General features: G+C 42.2%; 1 protein-coding gene across 5 annotated transcripts in view; it reads right to left on the bottom strand.

Annotated features, from left to right (window-relative positions):
- Positions 1–21,955, bottom strand: part of KIF13B (kinesin family member 13B) — a 126,632-nt gene extending 104,677 nt beyond the window's left edge. For 4 of the 5 annotated variants that reach the window (XM_065630770.1, XM_065630768.1, XM_065630769.1 and 1 more), the window contains exons 1-2: positions 21,837–21,955; positions 11,365–11,458 (exon numbers count right to left, since the gene is read on the bottom strand). In XM_065630770.1, the coding sequence (XP_065486842.1) occupies positions 11,365–11,458; positions 21,837–21,891 (149 nt within the window). In that variant the 5' untranslated portion in view covers positions 21,892–21,955. Of the gene's footprint in view, positions 1–11,364; positions 11,459–17,396; positions 17,478–21,836 lie in introns of those variants that run through there. The other variant, XM_065630771.1, reaches the window with a different exon arrangement.
- Between the last annotated feature and the right edge of the window lie 2,212 nt (positions 21,956–24,167).

Consider the following 24,167-nt stretch of genomic DNA (forward strand, 5'->3'; position numbering starts at 1 on the left):
AAAGAATCAGATCTGACTGTCCTACGGGCAGAGAAATGTAACACAGGGTTGAGGCAAAATCTAAATCCCTAATGCAGCCACTGCTCTTACCTGAAGCGCATCCTTGCTCTCCCAAGATATCTTTAAAACTCCATCCCTCTTCCTTTACACTCATTTAGAAAATTAAAAAAAAAAAAAAAAAAAAAATCACTACTTCACCTGATTGCATCTCTCTGCGCTGATGAGCCAATTGGGCTTTACATGTTTCATAAGACGGTATATGCTTAGCAAAGCTTCTGTGAACTTTAAAGCGCTGTTATTTTATTTCATGTTGAAATGAAGAAATAAACTGAACAGCAGAGTCAATTGTACTGTTAAGCGGCATTCTTTATTTTATCAACACTGGGGATCATCCTCTATCAGTGCTCCAAAGACTGGATGCTGTTGTGTTGCTTATATTCACATAATTATGACATATGCATTACAATTTTTGAAAAACTTGACACACATCTATACTGGGAAATAATTGATGATGTTAGTTATAATTGTTTCGTTGCTTACTTACAATACATCTATTAATTATTACTTAACTATAAACTAAGCACTCGGCTTCTAAACAATGTATCACTTCATCTTCTGTCTCCTCTCGTCATGCAGAGGGATCTAAAACTTGAAAAACATCCCCTCGTTTTGCTGATTGTTGAGTTCTCCTCAGAGAAAGAGGAGAGAGAAAAAAAAAAAAGGAGAAAAATAAAACCCACACAACAAGTCCTTGTATCTCTTTCCCATCTACTGAAATTCAAATAGGTAAAATAATATGAAATATTGAAGCAAATATTGAGGTGTTGCAACAATTGCAATTTTCCCTTTCTTACTGTAAGAGCTTGAAAACAAACATATGTAGAAACAATTTCCTCCGCATTCAGCAGTGTTATTTCTAACTAAGACGGTGCCAGAATCAGAAGAACCCCCTGAAGTGCAATGGAGCGCCAAGTGTAACATTATCAGCTTTTGAACTTCTAATTCTAAAATTACCACCACCACCACAAAAAATAGACAAGTTACCTCAAACTGATGCACACAAATACACCCAAAACTTGTCCAAAGTTCCTCAGGACAGTGAATACGAGCCACTAAGAAGTACAAGGTTTCTCCTTGTCTTCACTTTTCATAATATGCCCATAAGTAATTTAGGAAACAAGCCCTGACAGTTTTAATATTCCATTAATTTTCCAAATTTTCCAAAATCTAAGGAATTCAGAAGACTATATGGGATATTATCTACCTATATATTCTAGTTGACCATAAAAATACATGCACTACAATCACTTCTAATATCTTTAGGCATTTAACCACCTCCTCATCAAAGCATGTCCTGCCCCAGATATTCAGATTATTTTATTTCAAATTATCTTGAGGGCCACCTCTATACAATCTAAAATGACTGCGGCAAAGAGCATTAGAGCTGTTCAGCACAAAGTTATTCTGGCTGTTACTACTCAATCATGTTGGATGGCAACAAATTTCCTCTCTTGCGCGTTTTTTGATCTTATAATCATATTAATCTGAGATCCAGATTTTGGGGTTTGATCTCAAATATCCTCCAAACAAAATTGGTGGGAATAAAACCTGTTTAAGGCAGTTAAGAAGTGTAATAGACTCATTTTATATCTACTTTTAAGTTCTGTTCTTAAAATTGGTATGAACTTACTTGATGAACCCTCACTGAAGGTGTCAGGCATTGGCTGCCACTCCAAATACCTCCCAATGCCGAGGGTTTCAAACCTCCTGAACTGCATCTCTCACCTTCCACAGAATCCAGCAGCTCCAGCCACTGAAATCATCCTGCAGGAGTATTATTCAACATCATTCTGACCGCTAAACCCATTTCATAGTCTTATATCATGAGAATTATTCAAGAGTTGAAAATTAAGATGGAATAATTTCCCATAACAGCTGCAACACTTACTCAGAATACTGAAGGCAGATCTCAAGATCGACCCTTATTTAATTCTCTCCCAGTTTGTGGCCACTGGGTCAGTTCCCTGCCTTTCTTAATTTGATTTGATAACAGAAAATATACTTTATAGCCTTTAAGTCTTCACTTAACATATTAGATCAATATAAGAAACAAATGTTTCAAACTTAAAGACCAGCTTTCATTAACCAACCCATGTTTTGTCCGGTTCGTGTTGTCAGAATAGCACGGGGTAATTTGTTAGTGTCATTTCTTTATTTTCATACATTCAAACAGAGTTTTGACTTGATTTCTACAATTTCAAAGAATTACTGCAGTCAGATCAAATGTTACACTCTTTTAAATTATTTTCATAAGAGATAAACCTACGTTGCGGCAAAGTTAAAAAAAGCCATCGGGCTAAACTGGAAAACACTGGGTCAAATCCTAATTCAATTGAAACCGAAGTCCAGAAGAAGATCGACACTGAGCCAAACTCCAGACTCTTCTTAAAGCAAAGCGATTTGTCTGTTTTAACTCGAGGATTTAACAAGTCAAGACAACAATTAACACATCACAGCCTCCTTGAAGCTTAAATGGCCTGATATTCTGGGCTGCAGATACAGGCTGGCTTTAAACACAAAACTGCCGACAGTTCTCTCAAGATTGCTCTAGAGATTTAAATTAAAGCTGCATTCCCCTCAAATATTTAATGTGTTCATATGGCACAAAGAGGGAGGTTTGGGGGTGGGGTTTTTTTTTTTCTTTTTTTGGAACTGGCCCTTCTTGCCGATACCGCTTTGCAATGGGAAGGGACTACAAATGACTTTCTATTTGCAGATAACTCACCATCGCAAGCCTTTGCCAACTCCGGAGAAGTTTGTGTGAAGGACAAGCTGCTTAGCAACTATCACCACCAACTTCCAAACACCCTCTGCAAGCAGGTCAACGACCTTAAGGGTGCTCCAAAACGTGCTGCTAGATTATATAGCCTACTAAAAGCCTTCAATTCAGTGAAGGATGAAGGCTGCAGGTACTTTACAAATGCACTAGGTTTTAAGATGACGTACCAGAGGTTAGGAATCCACAAACCACAAGTTGCAGGTTACGCTTGAGATCTCATGACATGTGAACCCAATTAATTCTTCATCTATTATCTTTCCCTCAGGTTATTAATGTCTTGGCCACATCAGCAACAAGATCAAAAAAGGTTTATTTCATGTTCAGCTAAGGAATATAAGGTGGCCAGGGATGATTCCTGGTGGTAGTCTGGCCGCTCAGTTTTCATTTCAAGAGGATATGGCTCAGGTTAAAAGTAGTTTACACCTACGATATGGGCACAGAGTTTTTAAATAGCAGATAACCCTAATTTGCTATGGTTATGTTAGCCACAAAAAAGGTAGCAGTAAATAGGTGTGACCCAACTGGTGGGAGGGGAATTGTCTATAAAAGAAATTATTAAACACTCTCACTGTTTTATTTTCTTAAGCAATACTTAATAGGATACAGGTCTTTCCTTAAGCACACTGACACACACAAGCACAGTTCAAAGTTCTGTTAACTTTTCTGTCCACGACAAGAATTGGTGGAGGGTTTCCCTCTCGCATTTTCACTTTTACTCGAGTCAAAGCACGTGAGTTGTAGCAAATACGCTTCCCCTAAAGCACAACTTGTACTGCAGCAACCCCCTTCTCTCCTGCTTCTCCATTTTGCACAATATAAGTATTTTATACAGCAAGTGTTCACCTCCTTGTGCTCACGAAAGACTCTGGAGGTGCACAGGGACAGAGCCTTGCGTGCCAGCCCTGCCGTCCTCAAAACATCGTCTCCATCCTTTGTCCCGACTGCTCTCCGATTTCAGATCTTTCCGAGGGAAACAAACAGATGACCTTTAAACTTTTAAGAAAGAAAATTATTTCTAGGTACTGCAGCAATGCAGAATTATTCAGACACAAAATTGTTCTGTCAGAAGACATTTTTCAGTAAAACACAGATGACTGGCAGCCGGATGCAGTCCAGCTTTAATAGAATCACAGAATCATTTCAGCTGGAAGAGACCCTCAGGATCATCGAGTCCAACCATAACCCAGCCCAACTCCAGCACTAAACCATGTTCCTAAGAACCTCGTCTAAACGCCTTTTAAACACTTCCAGGGATGGTGACTCCACCACTGCCCTCGGCAGCCTGTTCCAATGCCTCACAATGCACACCTATGGAGTGCATGATCTAGGTTAATTATGGCTTCCTATAAAATAAACTCTAACAATAGACTGAAAAAGCAGTGCTTTTGCCACAATTTCATTCAAACATTTAAATGACTTTGTTTCACGTGAGGCTTATTTTTCCCCCTCTTCTAACTTATTTAGGCTGTTCGGTAACCTGATCAATAAAACACAGGGAGGTGATTCTGCCCCTCTGCTCTGCTCTGGTGAGACCCCCCTGCAGTGCTGGTCCAGCTCTGGGTCCTCAGCACAGGACACACATGGACCTGCTAGAGAGGGGCCAGAGGAGCCCCAGAAATGATCCAAGGCTGGAACAGCTCTGCTGGGAGGACAGGCTGAGAGAGCTGGGGGGTTCAGCTGGAGAACAGAAGCTCCGGGGAGACCTCAGTGCGGCCTTTCCGGACTTAAAAGGGGCCCATAAGAAAGATGGGGACAGACTTTTGAGCAGGGCCTGTTGTGATAGGACAAGGGGTGATGGGTTTAAACTAAACGAGAGGAGATTCAGGCCAGACATGAGGAAGAAATTGTTTGCACAATGGTGAGAGCCTGGCCCAGGCTGGCCAGAGAGGTGGTGGATGAACCATCCCTGGAGACATCCCAGGCCAGGCTGGACGGGGCTCTGAGCAACCTGAGCTGGTGCAGATGTCCCTGCTCATGGCAGGGGTGGGACCGAATGAGCTTTGAAGGTCCCTTTCAACCCAAACTGTTCTGTGATTCTATGATACCTGAGGGAGCTCATCAGAAACAATCATCGTTTTACAGAACAAGGTCGTGCTTGAAGTGAGAGTTGCATACAGAGATGCAACGGAACTGTACAGGCAAAGTCAGCAATACAGGAAAATCTCATAGCGCTATTTTCACAAACACGAATTCCCTGCGAGCTGTTTTGTGCCCACAAAACACCGGTACGGATGAGAGATCCAGGTTTTCCTTTCTGCTGGCTGCTCTCAGTCTGGGCAACACAACCGCCCTCCCTCCCCCCACAGCTTCCTGCAACATTTCTGCATTATGAAACGCTGCAGAAATCTGTTCCCTGGTAAGACAAAACTGAACTAACATCTAACCCAGAAATTTCATCCTCACTTAGAGCTTTATGCATCAATACGAACCCTTACACGGCCAACTGCTCGGTCAGTGGCGTTTCCACACACTCGAATCCTCATCTGAATTGTTCCTATCCCAAGCGGTTTCACGCAGCAAGAATTAATACAATGCCAGGAAAGATACAGAGAAGCAAAGGCATGTGCAGTGCGACTAATTTTCACCCAAAGACAATAATATTTCTTCCCTTAAATTGCTTTGCTGTTAACAGTGACTGTACCACATCATGCAAATGGTCCATCAAGCTCAATATTCAATTTCTTGCTGCGTCCAACAGCTGATACCTCTAAGAAAAATGTGTGAACTGGGGACACACACATAAAACACCGCTTAAGATGAGGCAGCTCTTCCAGCAGTTCTTATCTAACATCAGGCAGGAGCCTGGTGTATTTTCAAGAAAATGTCTGTGTTTTTCCATGACTATACACCAATAATTGTCCCAAGAAGACAGTGAGAGACAAGGAGTTCTGTAGATTAATTCCATCTATAGCATTGTCTTTATTCCCTTTCCCCATTTTCTGATGATGCACATTCTTTCCTAAGGCAGAAAAAGTGAAGTGTGCAGCCCTACGTGCTCCTGCTATCATATGTTATTTTTAAAAGTCGCCGTCTTCTTGGTTACTCCTACCAGGCAGCTTTTCCAGTTCATAATTACACACACATACAAAACCACCTATATAATCCAATCAGAGTTTCCTCTCTAGGAATCTTGACTGTCTGCATGCTGTTCTGGAAGATATGAGGAGAATTGATTAATTATGCAAACATTATAAGATACTATCACCTAGATAAACAGAATCATCGTATTTTCCATTTTTGCTAAACCTTCCTTTAACCGCGATTTTTGCCAAGCATTCCACATATGTCACATCCTTTAGTGAATTGTAAAAGTAATATATATGCTTCACATCACAAATTATTTACTTATAACTGGTTAGGACAAAATTTTCACTGCTTAATGTATATTTTCCAACCGACACACTCCCTATTTTGCAAAAGAAACCAATTTCTGTGCAAGTTTTACCACCTCACTATTCAGGCATTTCCCATGCAGTCGGCTACGCTAAGATCAGCATTTTCCATTTTTACCGCGAGAGCGCAGGATCTATAATACCCTACACAGCAAGAGCTGATAAGTTGTGACTTATTTTCAGCTTTTCGTCGGTTTTAAGGAAAATTCTCGAGCCACATTAGAGAGTCACACACAGTTTTAATTCCCATGACCATAGCAATACTGTTTTAAAATGTGTTTGCCCTTCCAATCCTTCTATTTTTATTTAGATGTTGCATGTGTTTGTTACCATTCATCCACTTCACATTTAACCCTTCAAAATGAGAGAACTAACGTCACTTAGTCCATGAGACTCCAAGAACTGTTTTCCAATACCATTTTTTTCAACAGCTAAATCTTTGACAGTATTCAGTTTGTCTTGATCCTAATCTTCATTTCTTCTTCCAAAGGATTAAAAGGTTCTCCAGCTTTACAAGAAGAAAAAAAACTTCAGCCTGAAGACGAACTACGGAAAGTTTTAACACACTGGAATATTTCATACCAACCATTGCCTGAAGTCCATCACTCCTCTGAGATCAGCAATTTCTACTTACTGCATAAGTCAGATTTCTTTTATTGTCCTTTTTCAGAAAATTCTGTGAGTATTGGTTTTATTCTCTCAACAATTTTTAATTCATCCTGGAAGAAATTTCTCTTTGGCAGTATTATTAGTAGTAGCCACGACAAGGTAAGTATCACTCACCGACAGCTCTGAAAGGCGACCCTGTTTTAATTATAAGGAAAGCAGTCCAAAAGTATTTCTCCCCACGACCTTTTCCAGGGCTGTCTCAGAAAGAAAATGGGAATTGGAATGGTAGAAGAACCTTATGAAAGTGTCCCTTTACAAGTAAAATACACTTGGGCTTCATCCAGTTCCTCAAAGCAGAAATCATCAAGCTCAGACGTTGCAAGGCTACAAAAATCCTCAAGTCTAAGATAACAGTATGGCCCTTCCGTTTTGTAAGGAGTTCTGGGAACTCAATCAAATTAAGTATCACAACTTCATGAGCAAAACCAGTCTGTGTGGACATACAAAAGTAAATTTGTTTACATGCATGGATCCCTTAAAAGCAAACCGCTTTTAAAAAATACTCATAAAGGTACTCAATTATTGAAATATCTATTACAAAGCATTAATTATAAAGATATTACAATAGCTGAAAAGGAAAAAGCCAGCCTGGTTTAACACACTTGTCAGCTTCAGTTATCTGCACTCATTCCTGGGGACAGCCTCTAGAATCTCTGTTCTGCAAAGCGAGAGTGGAAAGCACCTATAAACCACAAATTGCAACAGTCCTCCTTCATTTTTAAGCAAATTCTCTTAATAAAAAGGCTCAAAGGTGGTTTGTTGGGCAGATTTAATAAATGCTTTGTTTTAAAAATAGTGTAGACTAAACAGAATTGATTTCTGAGATTGTATCAGTTACACATCAGTTACAGTTACGTCTGTGGTATATAATAAAACTCCTTTGACCAAGCTGTCAAAAATAATAATTTTTAAAGTCTTTTCAATAGGCCTTGTTTGGGAAATGCAAAATGACAACGCGAGCAAGTTGATAGGAACAACAACAACAAAAAAATAAAGGGGCTATAAAGGAACCTAGAGTAATTAGAGTCTATTTGGAGGTTTTCCAAAAAATTAATTCCTATAAACATTCCAATTGTTGCCTAGGGCTTAATCTATTCACTTCAACCAAAAGGAGTTCACACCCTCTTTCAAGCCCAAGCCACCAAGTCGTAATGCTGTGAGTAATCTCGGCAGCATGCAGTAAATCCCATGTCGATAACGAAACTTTGCCCTTGACCTTTGCAACAGAGAGAACAGACAAGTACACGAGGCAAACAAAAATGTCGACAGGTCGTGCTAATGATATTATTTATTTCCAGCGAATCCCCGGAGGTCCCCACATCCTTGAGAGGGCAGGTTTTAATTCCAAGAGGTCATTTGGGGAAATTCGGGACAAAACTCAAGGGTCTGTAGCAAATGATTTTGGGAAAGCAACTAAAGACTGACCGTTTCCACACAATGTAATTTTTATTTTAATATGAGAAACCGCCACTCGACCAAACCCACCCCATAATAGCCCAAGGTTAGTAACAAGGCCTACCCAGGCTGGAGGCCACCCAATAGATTTAAAAATCGATCTTTTGGACATGATCAGATTACTGAAACCTGCACTGCACTATTAAGGATTGCTCAATAAAATAGCTGCTGCGTTTATCTCAGGAAAGGTACTTTTTGGTACAGGAGGATGCTAGATTTTTGAAGTTGTATGAAAAGAGACTTTCTTTTTCAGAGCAAGTGTTTTGCACACATTTATTAATCCTCAAGCCTCCAGAGAAACGTGTAAATAACATATTCAGTTTGTAGACACAAGAGAAACAGAGGTCAATCAGTTTTCACCTGAATTTTCCAAACATTCCTTAATTCTTAATGCAAAACCTGAAGCAGCCAGAGATGCTCTTTTCCTGAAGACCTGAAAATGTTGCAGTGGCAGTTCTGTCAACACAACCCACTGTCTCCAAAAGTCCCACACAACTCCGAGGTTGGGCGTCTGTCCAAATATGACATTCACAGAGTGGCCATTTCTGACTTTTTCTGTGCACATTCATTCCCAGATCCCCTTGGGAAATCAGAAGGAGAGGTGGGGGTAACGCTTGGGAACTCCACAGCCTGTTTCTCCTCTTTAACTCAGAGACAACTGAAAACAATAACTCGGGTTTTGCCATTTTAACTGATCCGAGATTTTTGGCAGAGATTTTTGCAGACGGACAGACACATTATGTCGATCTCTGGCCTGCAAGGACCACCTTGGGAAAACGGGACAAATACGTGTAACTGTGACACAGGGTAATTCACCCATTAAACTATTTATTTACGCCTACTCACCTCCCAGACTTGGTTGGTTTCTACCAAAGAGGGTGTAAATGGGAAAATATGCCTATTTTTCAAGTCATTGGTTGTTCTTCCAAATGTCACTCCCTGCCAGAGCACAGCTGAGTCACGACAAGTGGGCATGTGACAGCACAGATTTCTGTTTCTCATTTTTTTTAATCCCAGTTCCTAAATTGACCTTGGCATCTTAATGCGACATGCAGCAAAGCTCTTATGCTTTTCAAACTTACTCTGCTTTGCAAGCGTCTAAAGAGTTTATTTACAATATTATTTGCTTTTGTTTATTTAAGTAAGACCACTCTAGGTTTGCCAGAATTCCTTCAGCTCACTTCAGACACTAAAGAAGTCTGAAATCAAAATGAATTATTCCAGAGCACAACACCAAGTTGTTGATGGTGGATTTGGAAACAGAAGCTGAGCATAAATCAACCCCTAAACTTCGAAAAAATGACACTAAACCCAACCTTCTCCTTGAGCTGATATTTAAGATTCCTCCGATGGAGCCTGCAGGAGCCAAAACAATTTAGTGGCAGCTCCTCTCAAGGGTGTTGCATGTTAGATAGGACACTGTTCCAAATCCTCACTACTCCAACTCTGGTTTTGAGATGCGTTGTCTCACTGTTTGCAGCCAAACCTTCAGTGCCATTAATGAGCCTCCGCTTTTCCCTCTTCTATTAAATCCCCCCAGATAAATTTACGATGCTTCCTGCTTAGATTAGCACATGGGTATTTGTGAGGATGCAAATGAAGCATTCTTTGGACTGGCCTGCGGTTTCTCACGCTGGGCTCACCACCTTGGCTGGGACGTCAGCGCAATTGCCAAATGTCAACGCAATTGCCAACCGATTCCTCCCTTGCCAGGGGGCACAATTTGCGTGATTTATTCTCTCCTGGCTGCAGTATGAACATTTGTTTTTAACATATATTAGGGAGTATAAACTAGGCAGCATTTGATTGGTTGCCACGTTTTGGAAAAACTACAAATAACATTTTTAGTCCAGCTCTGACTAAGTACGAAACTCAATTTCCTGCCATTTTTAGCAGTTTTAAAGGCTCGAATCAACACAGGTATTTGGCAGCTGAACAACACACATGTCTCTGGAGGAGGCAGATACTGATCCAAACAAAACCACCTCACCACACACAGTCTGTTTGATTTTAAGTAACTTATTAAAGCTCTAGTCCCACTGCCTTTAACAAGGCTTTCAGCTGATGACAATAGAAAGTACCTATTGTATCTGATGATCTCTTCGCTTTTCCATTTACTGCCACTCGGGTTTAAAAAACTTAAATTATAAGAGATCAGGTAAAGATTACTTCTACTGGCCACTGACACACAGTTCACCTTTACATGAAAAAGCAATGATATGTTGCGTTTAAACAACGCTCTTCTATGTGTTTAACTGAATTTCTCATTTCTGTCACTGTTAAAACCAGTTCTTTTTTTTTTTCCCCCAGAAAACAGATCATGATTGACTATAGATGTCCAGCAACGCATTTTGCCTTTTCCTGCACCCCTTTATTGTGTTTCATGCACACATTTTTCATTTCCTCCCCTTGCAAATAAACAATAAATTAGTCACAACCATAACCCTATCAAGTATTACAGGACTTTTCAGTTTCACAGTAGTTTAACAAATTGATGCCAGTTCTGACATAAACTGGTCCCTACTCCCAGCCACCTTTCCAAGTATTTTCGATGCACATAATGCCCCATTGTCAAAACACTCCTCGAGCTCCACCTCTCCAGCATGTTCCCATTCCCCTTCTTACATAATGAATATAAGCCCATTATGAGAAAATAATTGTGAAAATTAATTTCATTCCAAAACGACAAACTGTGCCCTGCTCAATTATTTTGCAGATTTAAATTTCTCCTGTTCCATAATAGGATATGAGAAGAAACTAAACAGTTCACAGACCCATTAATCGCTGACACATTGTTTAGAGCAGGAAGCAAATGCAGGAAGCACCAGGTTTTTGAAGCATCTTCCCAACATGGTAAAATCAGCTATATTTTATAGATGATGGCAATTACATTGCAGAAATAACATTTATTATTTTTTAAACTGAAAGCCCTCTACCAAGGCTTACATTTCCTAATTGTTAGCCGCATTTAATTTACAAAACCTGACGTTCCTAATTCAAAAATCTTACCTGGCATCTCCTTTTGAAAGGTTGGTGTTTACAGGATGAAGAATAACCTTGTTTGCATCCACATCCACCACACACTTTGTATGCAGATCAAGCTCTACGAAGAAATGAGAAAGTGTCAAGTACCGCTCCTAAAGCGCGAGGATTATACACACCATTACTTCCTCTAGCCACCAAATTTATTCATGCAGCCTGACAGCCACCCGTCAGCTAGAGAATAGAAACAGGACTATTGCCAAATTCCACTTCTAGAGATACTCTGACGGGATGGATCCCGTCCAGCTTTAAAGCATGCGCTCTTTTCAAAGCAAGAAAGAGCACTTTTGCTTTTACTGAAGGACAATCAGCATCTACAAGGCAGTACGAAATTTCTGCTGGGGAAAAGAACCATTAGGCGCGGTACCACTTTGACAGCTCTTCTTATTGCTGTCTCAATGCCTTGCGCGCTCGGAGGGAAAGCTGCCCCTACCATCTGCGGCACATTTTCCCTGGCCGCTCTTGTGATGCAGCAATGCCAGCTGTCAGTCCTGGGGCACCTGCTCCGAGAAATTCAAGTCACAGCAAAAATAACTGAGGTGCGAGCGTGTAGAAAAGGGCTTGTCCTTCCCCAGTGGGAAAGCCCAGCTCTTCCGAATGACTCTAAGCAACGGGATGTATACTATGAGTAATAAGAATATTTGGAATGTGTGAGAATTCTTAGCCGCAGAGGCGGGGAAAACAAAATAAAAGCTTCAGATAATACTGACAACCATCCAAGGTATCCACCCAATGACAAATGGAGTTAGATATGAAAACAAAAAAAAGCAGAGAGGCACTTGCAATCAAAGTCACTGCCTACAGACATAGGGGCCTGGACATAGGTCCGGTCCTACGTTCTTAACAGTGATGCCGACCCTGGAAAGTGCAGCCAAGCACCGATACCCGTAAACATGACACCCTCGTCACACCCAGACGGGACTCTGCAACGCCCCAGGATGACGAGGGACTACGCTGCGTAACCTCCATACGGGGCGCAACACCTCCGCTGAATCACCCAAATGTCTAATCATGTTAATTGTAATCCTCATCCTCCTTCATCTCTGCTTTTTCCTTCTTTGTCACCTGGACTTGCTCTTTCACCTTACAGCACCTTATAAACTCAGACTGCAAATCTCTCAGGCAAAGACTGCAGATCTTAACTATTGCACGGCACCTTGCAGACTTCTTGCTACTCTTAACATAATAAGAGGAAGTTTCTTTCATTGATGTGTTTTGAAAGAAATGCTATAGCCTTTTGCTGTTTGCAGGCTGCCACACAAAACTGAAATCCTTCTGAACAAAACCACTCCTCTGGTGTTAAACTGAGCTTTTGCAGAGGAAGAGGCAGACAAGGTTCAGAAGCTAGTGTTTATTTTCATTTCTCTCCACACCCTGAAAGCAAATTCATTCATATGCAATACATGCTTGCTTAGATGAAATTATATTCTTCCTACATCCCATATCCGACAAGCCACTTTATCTCGGTCTGGCTGGTTAGTGATTAACATTCTGTATTGCAGTGACCTGCTTTTCCTCAACTACTGAAGAAGTTTTTTGCATGCCACCTCCCTTGTGCAAAGCATAAGGTACATGCACTCTGTATATAAGCAGTATGGTCTCACATGTTTTAATCCATCTCTTGAGAGAGAATACTGATGGCAGGTTTTGCATCTGTGACTGCCCAGCGAACTCAAGGTCTTGCTGGTGTTCATTAAAGCTCTCTTTGTGAAATAGCTTTAAGAAAGCACACAGACAAGATACAGAAGGTCCTTAAAGCCACGTGTCCTCACAGGAAAAGCAAGACTCAAAGCCAATTAATCACATCCAACACACCTTGTCTGACGATCATCATCACAAAGGTAACGTTAAAATCCCTCACCCAGGCATCCTGCAGGGAGGGGACAGCACAGTTTCGGAAGATGTGGTGAGCCAACCCGACAGCTATTGCCAATCGGGGAAGTCTCATCCTTTCTTCTGGTTGCCTGTGCCTGTCGCTCACCTTCCACCACCACTCTGCTCACCAGACTCCTCTGTAAGTCACTTTAAGTTACTTCAATGGCAGAAAACTACCCAACATGAAAAATGCATGTATTCAGACACATAAAAATTTACAACAGCCCAGTGAAAGGTCTGAAGAACACCAAAGGCCGCACGAACAAGCCAGCAGAGCTGTACAGGGGAGAGAGGAGGCAGAAGAGCGAGACCTTCTCCCAGCAGAGACGAATTGTTACATCAGCTCCTGGTGTCCCATGAAATAAATCCCTAAGAAACACCTGTATTCAGCCTCTCAGCTGGGTTATGTATCTACATAGCCTTCAGGCTACTTATCCCAGCTACCTTGGCAAAAGACTCACATGGCAGATCTCCTTTTAGCTGAAAAAAAGAGTTTAAATTCTGGTTTAATAGCATATCATATACTTTCTACAAATTCCATTACAAAGCATGTTCTTCGACTGCTTTCTGATTTCTTCAATGCGTCCGGTAAGTTGAGAGATGAAACTTAAAATCCTATCATCATAATTTCCACCTCGTTAAGTTTTTAATATTACTAAAGCAGGTTAGTCTTAGAGACAAATTACCCTCCTGCCCTTTGGGGTATGATCACACATAGACTCCACCCTTACCTCTACTAGTTATCTCCTCGGTAATCAGAGCCCTTGCTGCCCCTGAACAACAAGCAAAATTAGGATGCTTCAAGACAATATGATCACCGTGCCAATCTAAAAACACCGAGTGGCTCATCTTGTAGTAAGGACTCCTTGGTTGAGGCTTGGTATTATTATTTCTTTCCACTGTACACACATTGGGTTTGTGTGTTTGTTTTTTTCCCAGGCATCACAAAAATCAAGAGCAGTGAAAAGATGGCAGAAGTTGCCCACTGTCAAACTTTGGAGATTTATCACAAATCTTGTACCTCAACAAGGCTTCAAATCTCACCTATTACTATCGCCAACTCGCTTCTACTCTCAGTCATTACCAAGCAAACACACTCAACTACTCATTTGCTTCATCCAATCCAGAAACTAATCAGCTAACTGCTTTTTGAAAAATTAAAACTCCAACTTATCATCTCAAGAAACATTTATTGCAGGGAATTAAAGCCTCTTGCACAGCTTTGGAGTCAGAGAGCTGTGATGTCCATAATAAAAGGGTAACACTTACGTTAGCCACTATTCCACATTTAAATTTCACAGCTGCAGATGTGTTAAGCAAAGCTGGGCTGAGTGTAAGAGTAATTGTTAAGTCAGGTGCACCCAAGCTACTCACAGGGAGTCTCTCGGAGGACTTTTTAATTTGATTCGTGAAACTGGAAGGTGGGGCTTGAAGGAGGTCTTTCTCCTTCCCATTTCCCTTGATTTTTCAACTCCCCACAAAAGTTTCCTAAGACAAAAAAGACTGGGATAGAAGCAACACAGATCCTAGCTCAAACCACACATTCATGTGTAAATCCTAATAGACTATGCCTTTGATAAGCCTTATGGGTGTTGTAAAAAGAATTTGCATCACCAATACGCTGTGGGCTTTTTCACTAGCCTAAGAAATTTGGTGTGTTTCAAATCGAGAGCAATGGAGAGCAGGAAAAGCAAAACCAGGAGCAGTGCACACAGTCGTGGATTCAGCAGGCACTGGTATATTCCCAACAACAGGTATTATAGTTTACATTCCCTTTGTCTTAGCTCAGCATAGCAAGCTTTCCACAACAGTGTTAGGAAACACCAGCAGAGGTATAAATTAAAAATGTACTGAAGTTTGGAGCACAGACAGAGAGTATTTGTGAATCCTGGAGGGAGGAGAGAGGAGTATTTTGGAAAATACTGGACATTTTCAACTCGAGTGATATTGGAGCTTTTGCAGCCACTACCCTAAAAAGTCATCCCAACTTAAGGTTATTGTATTTCAGAACCAAACAAAATTATTCTAATCAATAGCTTTTACAGAGCAGTTTGAAATAATCTTAAATTTAATGTATCATCTTTCATTTTATCTGCAACTTATTAAATTGGGCCTATGCATCGTAACACCTTTAGTACAACAGCCACAGTAGCTGAAAAGTCTGTTACAACTTACTTGACCTTCCTTTTTTTCCTCTTTATATACTCTTTTTTTTCACATGGTATAACATGAATTAAGGGAAAGCATTTCCAATTCATCAAGAGCCTCTATTTCCACATAAATTTTTCCATCAGATTTCAATTTAAGAAAGTAGTTTCTGATGGTTCGCAGTTTTTCAGCCCTTTCACAGAATCCCAGACTGGTTTGGGTCGGAAGAGACCTTTGCAGTTCATCTAGTCCAACCCACCTGCTAAAGCAGGGTCACCTAGACATACCAAATAATTCAAATAAGAATTAAAATACCATTTGATCCTAAACCACACTGAAATAAAGGTGTGAACCTGGTGTTACAACACAGGTTGAATAAAATTTGTGACGGATTCGTCCTGGTCCCACTACACACTTAGGGCAGCTGCACCTGTGCTGACACCAAAGGTCCTCTTGGAGACAGGACAGTGGGTTCAATAGAGTATAAAAAGTCATAGAATGGTTTGGGTTGGATGGAACGTTAAAGAACATTTAGTTGAACCCCCCTGCCATTGGCAGGAACATCTTCACCAGCTCAGGTTGCTCAGAGCCCCGTCCAGCCTGGCCTGGGATGTCTCCAGGGATGGGGCATCTACCACCTCTCTGGGCAGCCTGTTCCAGTGCTTCAGCACCCTCACAGGGAAGAATTTCTTCCTTATATCTCATCTAATTCTCCCCTCTTTCAGTTTAAAGTCATCAGCCCTTGTCCTATCACTACATGCCTTTGTAAAAAGTCCCTCTCCAGCTTTCTTGTAGGCTCCTTTAAAGTCCAGAAAGGCCACAATAAGGTCTCCCCGGAGCTTCTCTTCTCCAGCTGAACCCCCCAACTCTCTCAGCCTGTCCTCCCAGCAGAGCTGTTCCAGCCTTGGATCATTTCTGGGGCTCCTCTGGGAATCAGCACAGCTGCTCTTGGAGAGTTTCAGGAAAGCTAAGTGAAGTATAAAAAATAAAATGTGAAAGGTTTAAAGTGCACGCACTAAGCTCATAAGCCAAAATTGGCCCCAAATACAAAAGCTCGAAATAATCTCCTGTAAAGACTGAGACAACAGAAATTTTATATTTTAAATTGCCAGTAGACTTTTCAGGAGATTAACATTCCCTTGAAGGTTAGAACTGGAATGTTGTGGCCTGAGCCTTCAATTGCATTGAGTAAGAAATTACAGTTGTTTTTTTGTACCTTTCTTTCTGGTCTAAAAAAACCAAATGGCAATAACACAGAGAAATGTTTAAACAGCAACAAAAATAGTTAAAAGTGTATTCATCACACAGATAAAACAAATGCCACCTAATAAAGAAGCTGTTATTTGTTTTTTCATTTTTGTTTTAAAAAGAAATCTGAAAGCAAGTTCAAAGACAACAGGTCCTCAAGTCTCTGTGCCAACGTTTGTTGCCTTAGAGTGACTTTTCTCTTTGCCCTTTGCTACGTAGAAGCCACCACAAGTAAAGGAAAAACTAACTGACTACATGAGAGAGTGAAAATACATCTAAATGTCAAGGCTAAGAACCTAAATGAAAAAAAATGTCATAACACTCTTAGGCCATTAATTATAAGACATAGTAACAGATACGTTCTTGAAAAAAATACAGTAATTTGACTTGTCCCTTAAGCCTACCAACTTGAAGTCTACATGGGCATCTTTCAAGCTTCTCTGCTATATATATATATGAACTACACAAATAAAACTCATGAAATTTTCAGTTTGCGGCAATTAAAGTTCATTAAATATGTATGAGTGCATCTGGAGGGGCGCACAACACTATCTAATCTTGATGACAAACTGCAAGTCAACTCAAATTCATGAGCATGTTGAACGCAAACCAGTCTCTCCTCCCATGTTAACACCACCTTGTCCGAATGGTAAAAAAAACCCAAACGATTATTCTACCTTTTGCTGTTTCACTTTCTGCCAAATGGGTTTAGTAAAGACACTGTGTACCTGGACATTAACCTCCCGGTCGGTTCTGCGGCTGTGTGCACCGCTCAGCTCATGGAGACCAAGTAAATAAATGAATCTGGCGACTTTCTGATGCAGCAAAGAGCTCCAAGCAAGTTCCACACACCACCCGGTGCTGCCGCTTTGTTACGGCCTTCAGAGTTAACAGGAACGAAATGCAACAGCGTTTGCTCTGCCACCAACCCCCAAGAGCCAAGATATTATAGAACTATTCACGGTGTGTGTATCTGATCTTCTGTTGAGTTCAGGAGGAGCAAGCAAACGCGAAACCAGAGCAGCGAGGTAATCTCATACTGCGCTTTAGGCTAAGTCTAAAGATGTAATTAGCACAAGAATTGTTTGCCTTTGTGGCATCCACATTGGACTGATGAGTAGTCTCGCTGGTTCTTTGGCAGTGGGGAGTGAGCCTGTAACACCTTAGGAGCTCTTCAAATACAATTGTCCCACTAAGAAACTCAAGATGAAACACTAAACCTACATGCCTTACCCATTTGTCACTCTATCTCTGGGTTAATCCTGCTCATACTACAAACACTGCTTAAAGGCTCTCAACAATCACCAGGAAAATTAAAAACTTTAGGCACTCGCTTATGACATGGATAATGGTGATGAAAAGTCCTGCATTTTGCATATTGCCATCAGGATACGACAGGTGCCATTTCATCCATTCTAATACCATCATTAATCTTGTAAGACCGCTTGCACAAACTCTAATTTATAGATAAGTTGTTGCTGTTGTAATCTCCAGTGGGGAAAAAAACAAACAAACAAAACCACAGGAACAACTCCCGCCTCCTCCCTCAAAACCAAAAACATTTCAAGTGACTGGAAATGCAACCTCCTCCAAAGAGTAGGAGGACGTAAAATTACCACCTAACACCGCAGTCAGAAGCCTGCGCAGATCCAGAAGCAAATCCCTTCCTTACAAACACTGGAGACAGAATCTTTATCATCAAAGCACAAAAAGATGCGTGTTTGAACATAGACACTAGTCTGGATGAATTTACACATAAACATAATAAATATCTGAAAGTATATTTACAGGGTATATGAGCTGTGGTCCCACACAACTTAAATCTACCTGGCAAACCCACCAGCCTCGGTGCTTCTATTGCTCCTCAATAAATCCATCCAAAGCCTAAACACATTTTTTTGCAGTTAGTTGCCTGCCTTTCTTGTTCAAACAGAAAAGCATTACCCCAAGTGAGATGTAACAACACAACAGCGGCAGTTTCGACTGGCTTAAGGTCATCAGCTGTACCCTTGAGCATAAGTCATACTCTTTTAGTACTGATAAAAGATGTTATGTTTTAATTAACACTACAGCAAATTCATCCAAAGGCACAGAGAAACACAAGGGCTTAAACGTACTTAAGGGAGGCTTGTACACCAACATCACCTGAAACCAAAACACTCAGACAAATCTTAATGAAAGGCCTCCAGCTGTCTTTTGCTTTGCTTTACGGTATGAGCATTGCACGGCATCTACCTGACATAGAATGAATTTCTGCTAAATGGAGTCAAACACTGGCAACATTTGTAAAAGTAAATCCACTGCAACTCTAAGATATAACAGCAAAAGAGCTTTACAGATTGTTATCAAACCCCCACCTGAAAAAGGAGTGCACTAGGAAATATTTTTGCGAATGACAAAACCAAGAAAACAGAAGACTGTGTCTTATCTAACAAAAGAGCGCTCGATTATTGAATTTGTACTAGCATGCTAATCGAGACTCTGGTTTGCAAAGCAGAAAGCATGCAAAAAATGAAGTCACTGTTGCCTCCTGGCAGAGCCCACAACTTTAGACATGATGCTGCGTGTTGACATACTCACAGTTTTACCAAAAGCACAGCTCGCACACACAGTTTGTAAGACTGGGGTCTAATTCGAAGAACGAGGCTAAAAAAGCAACCTAGATGAAAACAAAAACCAACCAAACAAAACCACAAAAACCAACCAAACAACAACAAAACCCAAACCAAAACAAGAAACCTAAGTACAATTCTGAATGCTTCCCCTCACTGCTAAAAATTAGTACCATAAACTTATAGATCACCACTTTGCATGAGAATGAAGCTGGACCCTCAATATTATCACCTTGAAATGAGAGTACTTTGAGTAACCAATATTTGGTATAGAAATCCCTTCAACATGCATGCGAGGAACCTATTGCATTTTTATGAGCTGTATAAATTAGTAACAGTTTAACACACCGCTTTTATTAACCTAATAAACCCTCGCCTTAAGAAATTCATAATTCAAACACTAAAGACAACCACCACCACCACAAGTAAACACTGAGAATATTTTAAAGCTTAAATTCCAACAGTTGTAATCATCTGAGAGGTTTGCAGCTTTAAGCCCTTCGGTGCAGAGGGAAGGAAAGAACATTACTCGTGATCTTGAAGAAAACAAATACTTGCGTCAGGTCCAAAGCCCCAGAACTTCATACAAACACAACTTAGAACAAAGTGCATATTAGAGACCTTCCAAGAAAGCCGCCTCTTGCCTCAAAGCCTATTAAAAAAGCAAAGCCACCAAAGTCTTACAACTGGATGACTCTTCAGAAAATTGGTTACACAGATTCTTAAATTTAACATTTAGTAGGTAAGAAAAATACACTCTCCCCTTCCCTCAGATTTGTGCAGCTCAGTGTTAGGATATTCCCCAACAAGGCAGAAGCTTCAAGTAGATTTACTGCTCTAAATCTATATTCTTCCATCATTTTTTGTTCCTCCTTTACTTTCAGTACTTCTTCCCCACATACATTTTCTGCAGAACTCAGTCTCTAGCTGGAAACAACTTGAAGATCACTCACATGTCCACAAACTGGGGTGGAACATATGTAGAATATACACCAGGAGGGAGAGGTGAAATATTCATCCTTTGAGATCCAAAACTTGACCGAATGAGGCTTGGTGCAACCTTATCTAATTCGACCTGCTCTGAGCAGTGAGTTGGACTAGAAACCTCCAGAGGTCCTTTCCAACCTGAATTATTGTATAACCCCGGGGGTAACAAGCACGGCACAGAAGATGTCGGGGTCACAGCCAAGGAAATGACCTATGACAGGAAAGGGACACGAGCCAGAGGAAAGGCCACGTCTGTCACTGAAACCAGGCACCACCTCGCAGCTCCTTTCCATCCCAGCTCCTCTACACTGTCGCTCAATCTCCTCCCAGCAATTCTCCCCAAGAATGGGTCCCTCTTCATTTTTGAGAGCCTTAACAAAATGCAGATTTTGGTCAAAAACCCCTCGATTGCCCCAACCCACCCGGCTGTAAGGACATCAATTCTGTCTCCTCTGGTTTGGATGTGGGACTTGAGAGCTCTTGTGAACCCAGTTTGACATTCCCCTGCTTTTATTTTAAAAGCTATGGAAATACTGTATTTGATACTTTAACCTTTTTTTTTTTTTTACTTATTTATTGAAAGGAATTCAAGAGTTACTCTGTTTCAGATCACATAAAAGATAAAGAGCTTTCCCCTGTCTTCCCTTTTTGCTTCAGCTATTAAACTGACTTCACTTGATTCCCTTTCCCCAAAAGGAATTATTGGCAACCTCCTGTGAGAATCTGGAGGAAAAAGCCACCCTACACATTTCTTGGACTTTTGCCTTCTTCACCTCCTCATTCCTTGGCTGAAGTTGCTTTTTCATACTTGCTTCCTCATAGTCTAGAACAAGTTTTTTCTAATTAAGACACGTAATAAACATTTAAACAGATGCCTACACCACGGTCTGATTAACATAACCCTTAGGCAAGTTTCGCTGAGGGGGAAAAATATAAACAACCCAACAAAACAAAAAAAATCTTTCCTTGTCAATTCATGCTTCCTCTTCCATGTTTTCTTGTTTGTTTTTGTTCCTTTTGTACTTATAGTGCCTCTGTCACCTGGTTAACTCTGTCCCACTCAGTCACCGAGGGGTAAGAAGAGGGGCTGGAGAGCCGAGGGCTGAATTAGCACAGGGAAAAATACAGAAAAAGAGGGATTTGTCCCCCAAAACTGCAGAAAGCAGGAAGAAGGAAGAGCAGGGAACAGGGCTGTAAAAAGCAGGTGTAAGAGGTGTGGAGAGGGGTGTACCCCGCAGGGGGGGAGGCAAAAAAATTATATATATTTAAAAGAAAGCCATAAAACGGGGCGAGTTGAGGAAAAAGATGTCAGGAGTGAAGGCAGCTCGGCTTCACCCCCCAATCTCCCTGTACCTACACACAGGAGCATAATAAGTAAATAAATACACATATACCGACATATATAAAGGCTCCCCCGCGCCAGGACACGCCGATACACCCCCAGGCAAGCACACCTGCCCCTATAGACACCTATGGGGAGGGTACCCCCGGCCGGCCGCCCCCGCAGCCGCTCAGGCCCGATCCCCTCACACACACCCCGCGGGGGTCGCTGCGGGAGGAGGGTCTCACCTCGCCGGTTCATGGGGCGGACGCGCACCGCCACCTTCACTTTGGAGTCCCCCATCGCGCCGCTCCGACCTTCCCCGGCTCCCTCGTCCCTCCTCGGCTTCCGTCTACGGAGGGACACCCGGCGGCGCGGGGAGGAGCGCGGAGCGGGGCGGGCGGGGGGTGAGGCCGGGGGCGGTGGGAGGGAGGCACCGTGCGTGACCAACGTCCGGCCGGACTACAGCTCCCAGCGTGCAGCGCGCCACGCCGACCCCTCCCGCTCCCGGCGAGCCGCCGCGCTGCACGCTGGGAGTTGTAGTCCTGCCCGCGGCCCCCCGCCCGGAGGGGAAGCGTTGCATGCTGGGATATGTAGTCCTAGAGATTAGAGGGGTGTGAGGGGGGCGCCCCAAATGGCGTTTGTGGGTTGTGTTCTACAACGCGGGGGGGCTCAGGGTCACCCCAGGTCCTGCCACTCCTCTCCTGGGTGGCTGCAGATGAACCTTCCCACACTTCAGTTGTCACCAGCACCTCAGGCCCTTCTTGGGGAAAACACAGAATCACAGAATGTCAGGGATCGGAAGGGACCTCGAAAGCTCATCCAGTGCAATCCCCCCGCCGGAGCAGGAACACCCAGATGAGGTTACACAGGAAGGTGTCCAGGCGGGTTGGAATGTCTGCAGAGAAGGAGACTCCACAACCTCCCTGGGCAGCCTGGGCCAGGCTCTGGCACCCTCACCGGGAAGAAGTTTCTTCTCATATTTAAGTGGAACCTCCTGTGTTCCAGTTTAAACCCATTACCCCTTGTCTTATCATTGGTTGTCACCCAGAAGAGCCTGGCTCCATCCTGTGACACTCACCCTTTATATATTTATAAACATTAATGAGGTCACCCCTCAGTCTCCTCTTCTCCAGCTCCAGAGCCCCAGCTCCTCAGCCTTTCCTCACACGGGAGATGCTCCACTCCCTTCAGCGTCTTCGTGGCTGCGCTGGACTCTCTCCAGCAGTTCCCTGTCCTGCTGGAGCTGAGGGGCCCAGAACTGGACACAATATTCCAGATGCGGCCTCCCCAGGGCAGAGCAGAGGGGCAGGAGAACCTCTCTGACCTACTGACCACCCCCCTTCTAATCCCCCCAGGTCCCATTGCCCTTCCTGGCCACAAGGGCCCAGTGCTGGCTCATGGTCAAAAACAGGTGGTATTTTGTGCTGAGCACACAGCAGTACCGCTGCTGAGACTAAAAACCCCACCACAACGTTTAGTCTGGGAGTAACAAAGCCAGACAGCATTGCTTCGCTGGTCTGTGGGGTTTCAGTCCGTTAGAAATCACTTGAATGATCACTTCTCATTGAATATCATGAACCGTAACCCAACGTATAGACCGGGGCTTTAAATGGCGACTGGGTCTGGTTTCACAGAGCAACCTCTGATATTCCACCAACACAGTTATTAATGGGCTCGTTAGCAAAGGCAGCTTGCTAAAAGAGCTCAACGGTAATAATCAGAGATGGTTTGAACAATATTACAATTTATCCCCGTTAGACGGCTCAACCACAGCTACTGATTGCAAAAACCGCAAACGAAACTATAACGCGAGGATGCAAAAAGAAAACAACCAAAAATATCTCATTTAAATGGTCACAGTTGAAAACGCTTGCAGCTGCTATTTCAGTTCAAAACATGGATTCTCTCTGTGCTATTTTGAAAGGCCAGATTTCAGCAAGGGCAGGGAAAAAACCAAATTCAGAATTGTAATCCTTTGGCCCTTCGAGGTTGTATGACAGAAATAAATAAATAACACATTTCCAAGTTGTTTTGAGATAAGATTTTGGAAGGTAGCCCTTGTCGCCCAGAAGAATTGCATTCAATATCTATCATTTCATGGCTGTCTGACTTGAAGGATATCTTGTCAAGGCAGAGAGAAAACAAATATTAAGTTGGCAATTAAGTGACACTGGGATTAATGTCCATGTTCTTAGGAGGAGCATCAGAGCATCCCAAGTGAGCGCGAGGGTTAGGAAGATGCCTTGAAGTTAAAAAACAAAAAATAAATAAAATAACCGCAGGTCAGACCAAACATGGTGGCAAAACCTTAAAAATAAACGGAGTTTTTGTCCATAGCAGCAGGAAACATCAGCTCCTCGGTTCAGCCCTGTGAGGCCGAGGGTTTCTCATCAGGAGAGGGATCGTCCTGCGTTTGGGCTGCACAGTTGGTTCTTGCACTTGTGAACTTGAGGATCCGATTACAGGATGAAACTGGGCTTTGAACTTCTTGTGGTATTTTCCAGCTGGGGCCTCAGCAAACCGCACTCAACGTTTTCTGAAACCGAGTACTTCGCGATGGAGATAAATATAATCCC

This window comes from Caloenas nicobarica, chromosome 3, assembly GCF_036013445.1.
Source record: "Caloenas nicobarica isolate bCalNic1 chromosome 3, bCalNic1.hap1, whole genome shotgun sequence".
Lineage (NCBI taxonomy): Eukaryota > Metazoa > Chordata > Aves > Columbiformes > Columbidae > Caloenas > Caloenas nicobarica.